Source organism: Haplochromis burtoni, unplaced genomic scaffold (assembly GCF_018398535.1).
Source record: "Haplochromis burtoni strain Fernald_Lab_line unplaced genomic scaffold, NCSU_Asbu1 Contig_301, whole genome shotgun sequence".
Classification (NCBI taxonomy): Eukaryota; Metazoa; Chordata; class Actinopteri; order Cichliformes; family Cichlidae; genus Haplochromis; species Haplochromis burtoni.
Window position 1 is genome coordinate 119,696 of NW_024582662.1, and position 15,301 is coordinate 134,996.

The 15,301-nt window shown below is 41.2% G+C and overlaps 2 protein-coding genes across 3 annotated transcripts in view; both read left to right on the forward strand.

Moving 5' to 3' along the window:
- The window catches only part of myo15aa (myosin XVAa), a 48,254-nt gene extending 45,975 nt beyond the window's left edge, over positions 1–2,279 (forward strand). The window contains exon 64 of the mRNA XM_042228079.1: positions 514–2,279. Within this exon, the coding sequence (XP_042084013.1) occupies positions 514–615 (102 nt within the window). The 3' untranslated portion in view covers positions 616–2,279. The remainder of the gene's footprint in view (positions 1–513) is intronic.
- llgl1 (LLGL scribble cell polarity complex component 1) overlaps positions 2,156–15,301 on the forward strand; it is a 32,975-nt gene continuing 19,829 nt past the window's right edge. For both annotated transcript variants that reach the window (XM_005945436.3, XM_014341092.2), the window contains exons 1-2: positions 2,156–2,286; positions 6,230–6,327. In XM_005945436.3, coding sequence (XP_005945498.1) covers positions 2,206–2,286; positions 6,230–6,327 — 179 coding nt within the window. In that variant the 5' untranslated portion in view covers positions 2,156–2,205. The remainder of the gene's footprint in view (positions 2,287–6,229; positions 6,328–15,301) is intronic.

A 15,301-nucleotide genomic window follows, 5' to 3' on the forward strand; every position in this document is an offset into this window, starting at 1 on the left:
ATTTCTATACGCAGTACCCCATTTGTGAAAATCTTTCGCAGTCAACGACAGCTTGAAGTCTACAACCCAGGGTCATCACCAAATGCTTAGTTTTCTCTCTTGAGATGCTCCCCCAGGCTTTTACTCCAACCACATTCAGTTGCTGCTTATTTGTGGGTCTCTGCCTTCAGTTTTGCATTTGAAAACTGAAGAGCATGCTTTATTGGTTTCAGAAAGATATCCCATTTCTTTGCCTTGAGAAACTTTTGGGTTGCTTTTGCAGTTAATGTGTTATAATCTGCAGTTTGAATCTGCATCAATCTGAAAGTCTGGACTTCAATCAAATATTGATTAATTTAAAATTCACTCTGATGGTGTACACAAGAAAAATTACAAAAGGAAAAAGTGTCCACAAACTTTTGCCCCTTTCGCCCCTAACTGTACCACTGAGCAGTCTATATTCACTCTTCATCTTAAGTCCAGTGTTGTTTCTTTAAGGGTCTAAATGATGTTATGCTATATGATGTTTTCCAGGGCCTGGAGCTTTGCCGAGTCATCGCCATGCACGTGGAGAACATGCTGTCAGTCAGAGAGAAGAGACTCACATTGCCACCAAGTGAAATCACCCTCCTATAGCACAAACACGAGGATGACATATACATAGAAATCACAGTTTATGCCTTAAAAATGTACTCTACCTCTATTCGTAAGACAGGTTATTTTTGTATGTAAAGGCACTGTTATGTAAGTTGATAACTTGTTAATTGTGATGATTTTGAAAAAGTGCTTTTCCATTATGGCCATGAAAATGTTATTTTTTCTTAATTGATCAGCTGTTTTCTTAATGAATGATTTGGCACATAAAATGTCATTCATGTCAGTCACATTCTAGTTTTAGGAGAAACTTGAATGAATGCCTTAATCTTTAATGTTTATAGTTTTACATAATCATCCAGAAATGTTTAAGATCTTGTCCAATATAACTATAAGGGTTAATGTCTCCTTGTTTCTATGCCCCCTCTTTAGAAGAATAGCATGATTTGCTTTGTTCTTGGGACAACATTAATTTAGTGTGGCGCCAGTTTATTGCTGTATAACAAACAAACCCTTATAACCTCATCTTGGTTTTGACATTAATGGAAACTTTTGGTTTGATAGGATAAAGAACTTTTTCTGACACATCTCTTATTCTCTGCTTTGCCAAGGGGCAAAGTCTTTTTGGCACATAAGCTTTGAGGCCACATCACTAAGAGTTTGCACTAACTTAAATATTTTATTTTTACAATAAATTTTTTTGCAAATAGCAGTTTTACATAATTATTGCATGTGAATAATAAATTAAAGCTTTAGTTTAACAGTAGTGGTGTGTGAGTACTTTATTTTTTTAGCAAATACACAGCGATGTATATGAGTTAGGTGGAATTAAAAAGTATGGAAAATCATTGGTGAATACAATACTACTAAAAAAAAAACACCTAGTAAAATATAATTAAAATAAAATATATGCTAATTATAACCTTCAATTAATGGTCAGAGTTACCATTCTTTTCATGTTTTTCTTCCTAAACAGGACGTATAATCATGTTTGAAGTAGTCATTCAAACATGATTGAATCTGTCTGCTTCCATTATTTATCTTAAACCCAGTTTTTGACATCTTAAAAAAACAAATTTACAATAGTTAAGGTAAAATATTTACATTTTCTCCACAGTTTCGAGTGAGAAAAGTTAGCCGTTATTGGCTATTTAATCTCTGGCCGTTCCATTTTGTTTAAAGGAACTCCCAGTTGTCGCAGTGTACAAACTCAAGCAGCTGGGACATACCGCCGGTGTACCCTGTGCTACAAACCGAGCATCCGTCTCGCGAGCCCTTGGTTGTGTAGGCGTTGCTGAGTAATTGCTCGCAGATTTCCTCGTCCCTATTGGTTACCAATAACGGGATCCGTGTGAACCGGGAAGAGGAGGGAAGGGAGGGGGCTGCTGTGGTCAAACCCACCAGGACCTAAACAGCACCAGGAGGGAGAGGAGGGAGAGGAGGGAGGAGAGCCGCAGCAGAGGCAGTAGTGTTGTACCCCCGCTTTCAGCCTGCATGGGCTAGTCCGTTAGCTAGCTTAGCATCTTCCGACTGCGCCGAACCGCCTCTAGTCCCGCCGAGAAGCTCGGGTTGATACCTCCGTGTTACCCTCTCTGTCCCCTCGGTCCTGCCTCCCCCGTGACCGGCTTGAAGATGATGAAGTTTAGGTTTCGTCGGCAGGGTACCGACCCGCAGAGAGAGAAGATAAAACAGGAGCTTTTCGCCTTCAACAAGGTAAAGTAACGGGACAAGAGGAAAGAGAGGGAGATGGTATTCCTCCTCTCGCCTGGTTCCCCTAAACTAACAGACTTATTTTTTAAGTATGGATATATAAAAAAGCCAGTACTTTGCAGCTGAAGTCCGGCCACTCCTCTTGCGCTTGCTGTTTTCTGTCCTACTTCGCGGACAGAAAAACAGATTAACTGTGAAGTGCGGGTGGTGTGTTTGCAGGGCGCTTTGTTGATGTGTGTTTAGTGGCTGTTGAGTTGTTTTCACGGCGTGTTAATTACCCCTCACCCAAACCAGGACCTCGCTCAAAGTGAGCACCGAGCAGCAATCAAGGAAAACTGTAGCGCTAATATTGCTGTAATTAACCAGCAACAGAGGATTGTGTGGGTGTTGGGGATTATCAGCATGCAGATTAACGGGATTAAATTACAATACATGCTTTTCCAGCAGTTTGATGCTTCGTGTGGTGTGACCCATCTGTCATGCAATGAGCAGGGGTGTCTCTCAGCGTGATGGCACTTTTTACTCCTCTCGTCTGGTTTTAGTAGAAGCTGCCAGAACTCTGCGAGCAGGTTTTTTTTTTTTAATCTCTGCTGCTTTTTGTTATGCAGAGTCCTCATACCCCTTGTTCCAGTTCTTGGGGGTCTTTGGGTGCAGCCACGAGTGTCAGGTTTCATGCTGGCATCACATCCACATGGATATGAACCAGTTCATGTACAGTAAATCTGAGCGTCCTGTGGTAACATTCAGTGGTGGTGATGGTGGGTTTCCCCTCTGGACAGTCAATGTAAGAGCTCATTTCAGTTCCACTTTCAGTATAAGCTGAATCTTGTCACCCAGATCACTGTTGCTCTGCCGGTGGGAACATAAAAGCAGCTTGCACCACCCAGATCTGTGGAATGTACTGATAATTCTGCATATCCAGTGTCAGTTGTAGTAACTTACCTAACAGGTTGTTTCTAAGCTCATACTGAGCACTGCAGTGGCCTTGAACTCAGGTTAGATGAAGGCATGGTCTGCATGCTGTGTCTCAGAAAGTGTCCCAGAGAGCCGGGCTGTCTGAACCTTTTAAATGTTAAAAGAATCAAGTTTGTCCTGCACGCTGGATGTGATAATGACATTAACCCTTCTCAGCAGGATTGTTTAGGACTGCGGTGCAAACAACACGATGATGACTGATGATCGTTAAGAATCAGCACTACAGTAGATTTATTTCTCCAGAATTAAGTACTTCAAGTCTGAAGTAAAAAGAGTCCTCTTTTAAGCCATTTTAGCAAATGAAAGAATAAGTAATATAAAAAAACACGAACCAGCGCATGTCCTGGAAAATATTAATCAGCCTTTCGTGGCTCCTAGAGTCGTACTTGCATGACCTTGCAGACTTGGGTAACCTCAGTTGTCTGAGTAGCATGAATGAGATTGCTCACTGTGGCCAGCACAGTGACATGAGCGCTTTGACAAACTGTCCTTACACCATCCCGCCTCAGTATCTGCATTCCAGTCGAGGCCCTCATTGAGTTTGCCATTGAACGGTTTTAGATTGTGGCTTTCCTTAGAGCCACAGCAAATAGTCGATTTGTCAGCTGGTGGATCTGACTGAAAATTAATCAGCAAGCATGTCTTTTGGTAATAGAATGATCAGGTGTTTGTTTTGTTCATTTAATTTAGTTATGGGATAAAACAACTCTCACAAATTTGAAAGTAATTGCTCTTGTTAACTTCTCAAAAATGAGGTGTGATCAGTTATTGTTTTTTTTTTTTCTTTGTTTGTCTGTTACTTATTCCTGATGATATCCTATGTAGAAGTAAGCTTTTGTGTGAATGTGGCTCAGGCGGGCAAAAACTCCAGAGCAATCAGTTTGACATCATTGTTGCCGTTACACAGCTATCAGAAATGTGTTGACGAGAGTGATTTAACGAGAGTTGGTGTAGTGCCGAGTCATATCTGATAAATATATTTTGTATTATGTCTAACCAAACGAGACATCTGAGAGAATCACCCACTAGATAAATGCCTTTGTGGTAGGAGAGTACAGTTAGGGCCATTATTTGTTGGACAAAGACATCATTTTCTGTTGTAGTTTTTCTTCCATACACCATCACAGAGGATTTAAAATCAAACAACCGGGATGTGATTGAAGTGCAGACTTTCAGGGTCATTTTAATAGGTTCAACAAAAGTGCTGCGTTAACTATTTAGAATTCACAGCCATATTTATTCACAGTCATCCATTTTTAGAGACTGGAAATAAATTGAAAAAAAATGAAGGATTTAAGGAATCCATGGAGATCATGAAATGCTACGTTTCCCACCATGAGACGCTCTCCTCGGCCTCTGCTGCAGCCAGCTTCAGTTCCTGCTTGTTCGAGGGTCTCTCTTCCTTCAGTAACTAAAATGACATGCTCTGTTGGGATGAGATCAGTTGATATTTATTTTCCTTGACAAACTCTTGGGATGCTTTTGCAGTCTGCTTTGAGTCATTAACTGTCTTCACTGTGAAGTACCATCTGGTCAGTTTTCAGCTAGATCTGAGCAGAGGCTCTGGTCCTGTACATGTCACAGTTCATCCTGCTGTTTCTGTCAGACTAGACTGTGGCGATGATGCACCTCCCTTCCAAAGGAGTGTTCTTGTTGCTCGGTTAGATGTCGAAAGTAGTTCTGTCATGAAACATTTTAGTTGTCTTCTGTGGTCTTTGAGGCCTTTCGGCTTTTCTAAGTATGTATCAGATTGTTTGGTCACTTCTAAAGTTTTTGCTGTTTCTCTAATTGGTTTATTTTACTTTTTCAGCTTTCTCCTTCACTTGCACTGACATCTCTATTTATCTCTTACCCATAATTCCAATAAACAGGTACCAAATGGGACATCAACTACTGATCTTTTATCTGCTATTTTGTTATGGAATAATGAGGGAACAGGCTTCACCTGTCCATCCAATTAATTTGGACTCTCTGAAAATGAGGGACTGTGTATAAAACTTACTGTAATCCATAAACAGTTAATGCAACACTTTTGTTAAACGCCTTGAAAAAAAACTGAAAGTCTACACTTGAATCATATCTTCTTTGAGTTGTAAAGAGACCAAAGCTGCAAAAATGTTGTCTTTGTTCAAATACTTACAGACCTCACAGTTTTTAGGTGGGGGGACACTTTAAACAGCTTATGTTCATGTTAGCCGAATGATGATTCTTTGTTTGAATCTCTGATGAAAGTCCATGGACTGTTTGTTTTGCTGTAACTAACACACACACACACACACACACACACACACACACACACACACACTTTTGTAATGTTTGGCAGCAGCTGCCAGACTGTCACAGACGTTGTCTCTCTTCAGGAGGGTTGCTTTGATGTGACTGTGTTTGTGTGATAGAGACAGATCGCACTGCACCGGCACTTTAAAGACAGAAGGAGTTAATGTTTTACGTTATGTCTGAGTTCAAGCAAACAGCCAGGCTCAGTTTTTTCAGTTAGCCATGCCGAAACCTCGAAGACCTCCACAACCTGTTTTTAAACCAGTTTTAGGTGTCTCTCTACTGGTTTCTGTTCCCTTTTTCTTTGTTGACATAAACACTTCTCCAGCTGTCTCACCATCTCCTGACATGGGCTTGGAGAGAAAAAAGCTGAGATTTTATTTCAACCCAATTTAACAAGGTCTGCAGCACATTACAATAAAGCAATGCTGCTGCCATCAGTACTTTTTAAACTACTTTCCTGTAACTTTATTAAGGGAGTCCTCCCTTTTAGACGCCTCGCTGACTATATTCAGCGAGTCTGACGAGCAGAAAATGACACGCAAACTCTCAGACAGAACTGGGTGCATTTATGGAGGAAAGTCTGGAAAAATAAATGCAAGTGTACTTGTTGTTGTATTTCTTGTGGCATTTGATAAATCTGTCTCATCAGTTTGTCTTCTCTACCCTTTCTCTGCCTGGCTTTCTCTCACAGACTGTGGAGCATGGGTTCCCCCATCAGCCCAGTGCTTTGGCCTTTGACCCCAAGTTGCAGCTCATGGCCATCGGGACAAAGTCAGGAGCCATAAAAATGTATCCTTCTGTCAGTGAGCTCATGCATCTGCAGAAGTTGTTTTGGGGGCTTGGTAAGGATTGACGTTTTCAAATAAGAAACAACAGCATCACACTTTTTAAATGAATACATCGCATTAGACTAGATTAACAGATCATATTGTAGTCCAAGTCTCAAAGTGTTCATGCTGTATTAGTCAAGGCATGCATACTACAAGTGATCTAACACAAAGCTGAGGTGACTGACTTGTGTTTGTGTCAAACAGATTATAATTTATCATATTTTAGGTTGTGTCATGAAGCTGATAAAGATTTTGGGGACAGGAAAAGATCTAGGAGTACCTCGGATAAGATTACAGAGACTGTTTCTTTTTCACTGCTGTCAGTTTACATCTTTTGAAGTGCTGCTCTGCTTATCTCGCTGCAGTGCAGATACCGTTTTGCTTTAGCTGTGGGTTTGTGGCAGAAGTGTTTCATGGATGTGTCTTTTTTTTCATGCTCTTTAGTGAAAATGCACATGTTGTGGGATGACAGCTAGTCATTCTTTCAGCTGCTGTTATTACACCAGGTCTACAGTGATCATACTCTTCATTGCTTTTCAATAGAACTATATCTTATGGTCTGTCTTTCTCAAGCTCCACTTTTTTTTCTTTTCTTTTTTTTTTTAAATGTGGAGGAATGTCTGATCAGTCGGGATTTGCAGAAGAGCTGTTTACATAACATCAGTTTGGTAGAAGTGTGGGTGGGTGGGTGGACCAGTGTGTCTCTAGATTTTCATGTTCCATGTTTTTGTTTTTGTTTTTTTTAAGTTGTGACATTAGTCACATATATTTACCACGCCAACTGTGTTTCTAGAAAGAAGCCTACCATGTGACGCAGCCTGTGACCAGAGAGGTTGTGAAGAAACCCTCAATTTTACTATAATTATTTCTCTAAATAACTGAAATTTTACTTGCACTCACATTCTGACAAGTGGGTTATAAGATATGATTGAAGTGGGGGGGGTTATTTACCATCAGTAGCATCATCTGGTCACATGTACTTGCATCCCCAAGTAAGTTGCTGGCAAAAAATGTCATCACAGCCAAAAGGATGGTCAACAAGAAGTATGAGACTGACACAAAGCCTGGAAAAGAAAAACTGATAAACAACATCATCTTTGTTGCAACAGAATTTAGATGCTTGAAGAGGATTTCATCCTCAGAGGCTTAGAATACCTTAAATGCATTTCTTGGTGTGCGGTCAGTGGGGGAATCTTAACCCCCCGACCCAGGGAGTGGCAGTGCGACGTTCACTCTGTTTGAGTAATGCCGGATGAGCCGAGTGAAGCTGTGCTGGGAATCTGTATCGGGTTTGGCTCATGATATGCATTACGACAAAGCCATAATCTGGCTCAGTGTGTCGGTTGTGTCAGAAATTCCAGCAGCTCTGAGGCTAGTGCTTCATCCACACCAGCAGCTCCGTGACATGTTGTTGATGTCTGTTATCTCTGTGGCATTCAACTCTGCCGTATTTATGCCGTAGCTTCTAGAGTGAGTAGCAGTCTGCTGCTGCGGTGTTGTATTCAGGATTGCCCAGAGTTGGGCTTTCCTCCCTTTCATTGATCAAACAGGTGAACTTCACCAGAGTAAGACCTTAGGTGGGAAACGAAACGCTGGGATATGTTAAAACTTGCATTAAAGGTGTTTCTGCACAGATTATAGTAACTGTGTGTGTGTGAAGGGAGGCTGCCGGCTGTGTGTGCATTATGCTGGAGAATCGACTCTTTCACATTCAGATGGGAGGAGAGAGAGAGAGAGAGACTGGTGGTGCCAGGCACTTGCACTGCAGAGAGGGATGGATCGAGGGGGGAATGGTGAGATGGAGATAAACGGCAGCAGTGAAGACAAGGGAGTGTGAAACAGACAGTGGGGGGAGGCAAAAATAACTCCAGTCCACGGCGAAATGTCTGTATCTAGCAAAACTAGCCTGCCATCACCCTGCCTTTTAACAAGATTCCAGCTGCTGGAGAACATTTACCTACATTGCATTAGAACTTCAGCCTGTGGTCAGGACCACCTAAAGCTGGTTAACTTTCCCAGGTAGTTACACGAGACACTGTTTTAGAGGGCTGGACCAATAAGCTAATAAAGAGATAAAATTAATATTGAGGTCAGCTTTTTGGTGCAGTCCTCTACAACATCCCAGTTTCTCATGTGGCCCCTTGGGCGAATTAATTGCCGACCCCTGAGCTAAAGTTGTAAGTTGTTTAAAAAAAGTTTTATGGTGCCCAAATCTGAGAGTTCTCCTAAATGTAATAAAACTAAACACTTGATGGCAGTGAGATGTTTGTTTGTTTTTTCCCTTGGAAGAATGTTTGTCACAAAGAGCTGCAGCTAATGATTTTTATATTAAGCTGATGGAGTTACAGTAATGTGGCAGCTGTGACTTTTGGTGTTGGATGACGTTTGATCTTCAGTAGAGATTCTTAGAAATGAGGGGTCACAGAAAACTTGGCCAACCCGCTGGCTAATCACTGCTTTCCATTCAAGCAAGAGAAAAAAGAGCCAAACCATACACTACAAGGACAAAAGTATTGGGCCACACCTCAGTCTTTGAATTCAGGTGTTTTCAGTTTCGTTGCCACAGGTGTATAAATTCAATCACCCAAGTCATGCAGTCTGGCTTTACAAACATTTGTGAAAGAATGGGTGGTTCTTAAGAGCTCGCTGAATTTGAGTGTGGTGTTTTAATAGTGTAGGTTTAGTTGTAAATGCTTTTATTTAGACCGTGAGAAGCTGAGCAGGAGCTTTTTTTTGTGTGGAGGTGAAACACCATGTCCAGCTGGTATTTTTTAACAAAGTGGCAGGTTAATTATTTGTAGATTTCCATCTGGTTGTGTTCCTATCTGTAGATCCACCACATTTGGTATCAATAAGAACAATGTGAGAGCAGCAGCACCAGTTTCCTTAGGTTTGTTGTTTTTCGTGAGTGTCCTGTTGTCTTTGAGTCTCAGCCTCCGGTCATCTGCATCTTGTTTTCTGTTTGATTTTAACTGCGTGTCTAAGATCTGGTTTCTTCAGAGAATTATGAGTGAAACAAACTGCTGTTTACTAATGAATACACTGGTGTTAAGGTCATCTTATGGTTTTCCCCAGAAACTCTTCATTTCCCCAAATCTCTGTAGACACTACAGGGATCTGCATGACACTTTGAGCCACAACAGCCACTTTAGTGGGAAATTCATTGGAATTTCCCTTTAATCTATCAAAGCCTACTACTTGTTTGTTTTAACATTTACAGTGATATACAACAAATAATAAACTTGAAGAAAGCAACACAGTTTTATTCCACTTCCGAATTCAAGGTTGGGGGTAAACTAGACAGACAAGCAGTGAGAATGAGTTTCAGGTTTGTGTATGTGAGTGAGTGTCCACATTCCTTGTTAATCTGACAGGCTCACTGACTTTGGTTTGACCTAGAAGTGGTTGCCAGCATACCTGTACTGTAGTACACATTCACAGCCCTGTAGAGCCAGATGTGCAGTCCTGCTTTCTGACGCTGATGCCTGAACTGTGCAGAGAGCGTGCTGAGTAGTAGGACTAGAGAGTATTCACAAAAGAAGAGTAGAAAATTGCTAAATTTGAGGTACTTGTTTCATTTGAACTCATGCTCTCCGTCCTGGCACCACGTCTCCTCCCCTCCTCTTGTTCACATTCAGCCTCTCGTTCAAGTTTCTCACTTGCTCCCTCTCCTTTTCTCCTTCTCTCGTTCTCTGTGTTTATAAAGGCAGGGTCATATTACACCCTCAGAGTTTCTGCTTCGACCACAGACTGGGGCTCAGCAGAGGGAAGGGGACAATGTAGTGTGGAGGGTTTTTTTTTTTTGTTGGTTTTTTTTCCCCCTATCATCTGTGGGGGTGGTGGGGCGACTTAGGAGTCTGTCTCCTGTCATGGAATGCATGTTGCGTTGCCCTGGGTTAACCCTCCCTCATTGTGTGTGTGCGTGTGTGCAGATCGGGTGAGTAAGAGCTTTGTTGCTGAGTCGAGTCTTAATAAAGGGCGCTTTTGAAATGGTTTCCAAGACGACCATTGCAGTTGCCTGGGATGAGAAGTACTTGCACACTGGAGGGGTTTAAAAGTCTGCAGCTAAGCACATCAGACATTAGAGTTTGGTAAGAAATGCATCGGTTAAGGGTAAAAAGGTCAGAAAATGCTGCCTACAGTATTACAGAACCTCTTTGCGATGAACACATTTATTTCAGAATGACAAGTCAGGGCTCTGATTACTTCTAGACAATGTGGTACGTGCTCAGTCGCACAGACACTCTGACCATTTATCAAAAGGACCGGCCATCCAGCAGCCAGGACGAGCTAATATTTACACACTCGGGCAGCAGAGCTTTGATCTGTGTGTTTGTGAGTGTGCTCCAGCTGATGGCTCTGCGTCTGTCTCGCTGACATCCTGCTGGTCAATTGCCTGTTGTTGTTCTGATTCATCAGTTCCTATCTGACACTTTATATTTGCATCTTTATTCAGTATTTTTATCTGTACTGAAGTCACCATAGTCCAGCTTAGTTTAGACCACAGGGTTGTTCACTTTTTTTTCGGGAATTCAAGAGAAATCTGTCTTTAACACCATGAGTCATGCACTGTTGCAATATCACACTGACTGGATTTAAAAAAAAAAAAATCCCTGTTTTCTTAATTTCTTCTCATGATGAGTTGATTTTATTCTGACAGCTGTTTTAGTTTAATGCGAGTGCTCATGTCTGTGTAGTTGGCGGTGAAAACGGTGCATTTCCTTTGTGCTTGTTGGTGCCATCAGTTTCCCTTCTAATTGTAGTACAGCTTCAGCTTCTCCTGCCATTTCCCCATCATCAGTCTCCAGCTTTTGATCAAGTTATATGCATTTGTGTTTTTATGCACAACTGTGTGGTCTGTGTTGCAGGGGAGTCTGCAGAGAGGGTATACCATTTTATGTAAGCTGCATTATTTTTGTTTGTGTTGAACAAATCAATGCAAGTATTCATTGGTATAGTTGAGATCAAGTTAGACTTTGATTTAATCTGGAACACTCCTCCTATCCTTTACCTCCTACCTTCTCCTCCCCCAATCACCCACACACAGCCTACTCTCTGCTTGCTTATACGGATGTCTTATAAAGTACTTTTCTCTCTACAATATTTTTAGTTTCTCCCTCCTCCTATCATACTTTTGTCTTTGTTTTTTCTTTTTCACTTTCTGTGTCACTTGGTTTCCCGACTATTCCTAGCTCCTCATTGATATTCCTGAAGAATTGCAGGACCTTTTAACCCCACCCCTTCTGCTCTCTCTGCCTTCACCCTCCTCACGCCTCATTCTCTGCTTTTAGTCCCTGCCTGCTTTTACACCCACACACATGAATTAATGTGCACACACTCGCTCGCCGAGTTGGCAACAAGTTGCAGGAGTCTGTCTGCGGGGATAAAGACTGTGCGGGCTTACCAAGTAGAGCAGATTGGATGGGTTGTATAATAGAGTTGAGGCATGAAAAGGAAAACATTTATCTGAACTGACAAATCAAAGTTGTCTGATTTGCTGAATGAGCAGGGTAAGGTGACTGAATTAAAGAGAGCATTATGGCAGCATTAGCTACTTGGTAGCTTTACTTTGAGTTGTATTTGTTAGCCATTACCTCCCAGTGTTACTGGCTCTGGCATTGCAGATAATAAACCTGTTAAAGCTATGTTTACATCTTTACATAAGTAACACTCAAAGCACAATTTTTATTAATTTTTTAAAATTTCCTTTCCTTTTTTGTTTTTTCTTTTTTGTGAATTAATCGGCAGCTATGCTTCTGGGTTTGAGGCTGTAATTTCAGCAAAAAAAGAAAAAGACTAATGACAACATTAACATGCCCATAGTCACTATGTCCGAAATCGGGTGTTATTTACAACAGAGTAGTGTAAAGTTTCAGTGTACTGCAAACCTGGTGACCTGCATCACCTAAACATCAGGAATTGTACAATTTTTAGTTAAGTTTATTTTAGGTTTTCTGTACGTTAGCTTTGCTAATGTATCTTGTTGGCTTTTGCCTTAAACTTGCGTTCTTTTTAAAGGTGGTGGTGGGATTGTTGCAAAACAAAAGCCCTCAATATGTTGTACATATAAATAACATCCTTTTCTATTTCTCTTTGATGTTACTTTTAGTAGAGGGTTTTCTCTAGCTAGACCTGGCTTAGGTAGAAATGCTCTACTCGAATTGCTGGACCTGTGCTGTTTGTTCCTGCTAATGATGTTATTTTGTTCAGCTGATCTTCTTGGGACCATTAATGTTTGCAGTGTTAAAATAAACCGTGTACTGTTTTGTAGTGATTCTCCAATGTACATGTACATCCACTCCTTCAGGTTTGACTGCCTCGGTGTGACAGAACGTGCACTGAGGGGGCTGCACAGAAAGGGGAGTGTGGGAGGTGGAGAGGTACTAGCAGAGGGAAAGGATGCAAATGAGACAAGATTGTTTCTCTAGTGGGTGGGTGGAGTTGTTTGGCTTGTCTTGTTATAGACTTTTGCCAGACGTCTGAAGAGTTTGTGCATGTGTTGCTATGCATGTAGGGAGGTGAAGGAGTTAGAAAATGCACATAAATGATGTCTTTCATCAGTTCAGCTTCCCTGAAAGTCTGAAACTTTTAGGAATATATTTTTTAAACCTTTTTTAGGGCCTTCATTCTCTTTCTGTGTGTGATTAATTTGTACTTCATCTTTAGGTCTAGTGATGGGGTCAGGCAGGAAGTAAGAACATATCTTCTGTCACTGTTTGTGGGTGGGTGGGTGTGGGTGTGTGTTTGCTGCTGCCTGTGTGTCCACATGGAAGACAATGCCTTCTGTTTGTCTGTATTCAGACCGTGAAATCGCTTTATCCTTGCTAACGCACTCTCTCTGCATCAGCGGGCAATTGTGCGTGCGTGCGTGCGTGCGTGTGCGCGCATGCGTGTGTGAGGACGAGACAGTGATTCAGTGATTCTAAGTTACTGTAGGCCTCCATTGTGTGCTTTTCTGTCCTCTGGTGAGCAGTGAAGCAAACCTTTGCATGCTACAAACAGAACATATAGATCAGTTCAACCAGTCTGTCATTCAACAGGTGTCGTTCTTTTTCTTTAAAATTTTCTCTAAACCCATGGCATGCTGTTTAGGAGTGGTTTTACACAGCTGGAGTGTCTGTTTATACTTTTTTTCCAGACTGGATGGAGGAGGACTTTAAGTTTCTGCTTTGAGTCAGCGTTTCATTCTGTTTACGAGTATTAAAGTCTGACTGCCTTTAGTTTTTGCTGTTAGAGCCTTGTGTGTGTTCGAAGTGTCGATGAAACTTCTGCCTTATCTGGTGAGGCACCCTGAGACTTTGCAGGCGTTCCTCTTTACCTTATCCTGCATTTGGTAGGCACATAGGTTAACTCTTTCCTCCATAAAGATGCCGTTTGATGTCCTCCACCTGTACTCTTAATGACAAGCTTTGACACCTCAGTAATAGATCAATAAAGACATGGTTCAGGTTTTCCAAGGGTACCTCCATAAGCAGAGACCACCCTCACCAACTTCTGATGCTGCTCATTTCAAAAAAGAGCTTTCAGGAGGTAAAGAGCTGAGCCTCAGAAGCGTATTTTGTACATGATAAAGGAAGCACTTTCCAAATTACCTTTTACAGCACATGTTCCTGGTCCCCAGAGGATAAATCCTTACATATTTTATTACAATCCTACTTATTTGTGTATCAGCATCAATATCAAGTCATGGGTATAAAAATAAAATGTGTATGTATAATGGGCAGATTGCCATGTCTTCGATCTGTTGAGCACATTTGTGCTTCCCAGAATACAAAACCATTTGAGGATCAACACTGCAGCTCCAGGGATATCTAGTGAGCCGTGTGTGTGTGTGTGTGTGTGTGTGTGTGTGTGTGTGTGTGTACGTACTCATTATTCCTTTAAATGTTTAATCTGTTCCCCTCTGATCACTTTATTCCTGTTGGCATTGCTTTATCTTTTGTCTTGCTGGAAATGAACGTATTGGATATCAAATTACCTGATGCTTCTGAAGGGATCAGGACTAGAGTTGATGGGGAAATTGAATTCAAACACATTTTAAAGAAACTTTTATTGAAATCAATAATATATGTAGGTTTTTAATATTTTCTTTTCAGCTCACCTGTTTTTTTTTTTTTTGTTTTTACCGTCAGTGCTTTGTTGTTGTTGTGTTTTGTTTTTTGTTTTTTGTTTTTTTAAGTGCGATTTCTCAACATTTTAATGGTCCAGCTCTTCTGAATAATAATCTAACGACATTCCCATCAGCCTTAGTCACACTTGTGGTTTGTGCTTCTTGACAAACATTTGCATGTTAACAGGCTAAAGTAAGACTATGATCATGGTGAACATTATACCTGCTAGACATCAGAAATTGTGAGCCTGTTAGCTTTTGGCTAGTACTCAGAGGTGCCACCATGCCTGTAGACTCTTATGCTAAAACTTCTTAATGTTTATTTTAAGTTTCGTCATTAATCAGAGTTTACTGGAATGAAGATGACAAAGCTGTGAGCACAGGCACATAGTTGTAGAGGCAGGAAGGGTGACACATTTACTCACTTATTATGACCCCACAGCTTTTGGGGGCTTGTATTATTGGCCAATGTGCAGACCTCTTGGGGGAGGGAGCTTAATTCAGACATGCACATAAACTTTTAATGAGGTCAAAGCAACAGGGTGACATCATCCCTGGGAATCCCTCTACCAGCTGTCTGCTGACACACCAGGAGCAGGAAGTGTGTGTGTGTGTGTGTACACATTTTTACTTATTAATTTTTCTAACAACTCCTGATTGATAAACGTTTTTATTCCTGGTTATGTGGTGTTGGGTTGGTTTCTGTCTGAGCTGCTACAGACCAGCCAAAAGTCAAGTCTCTGACAGAGTCCTAAATATTAGTGGTCTTCTTTTTTTTTTTCCCCCCCCCTCAATGTGCTGACAGCTTTCTTTGCACTCGTTT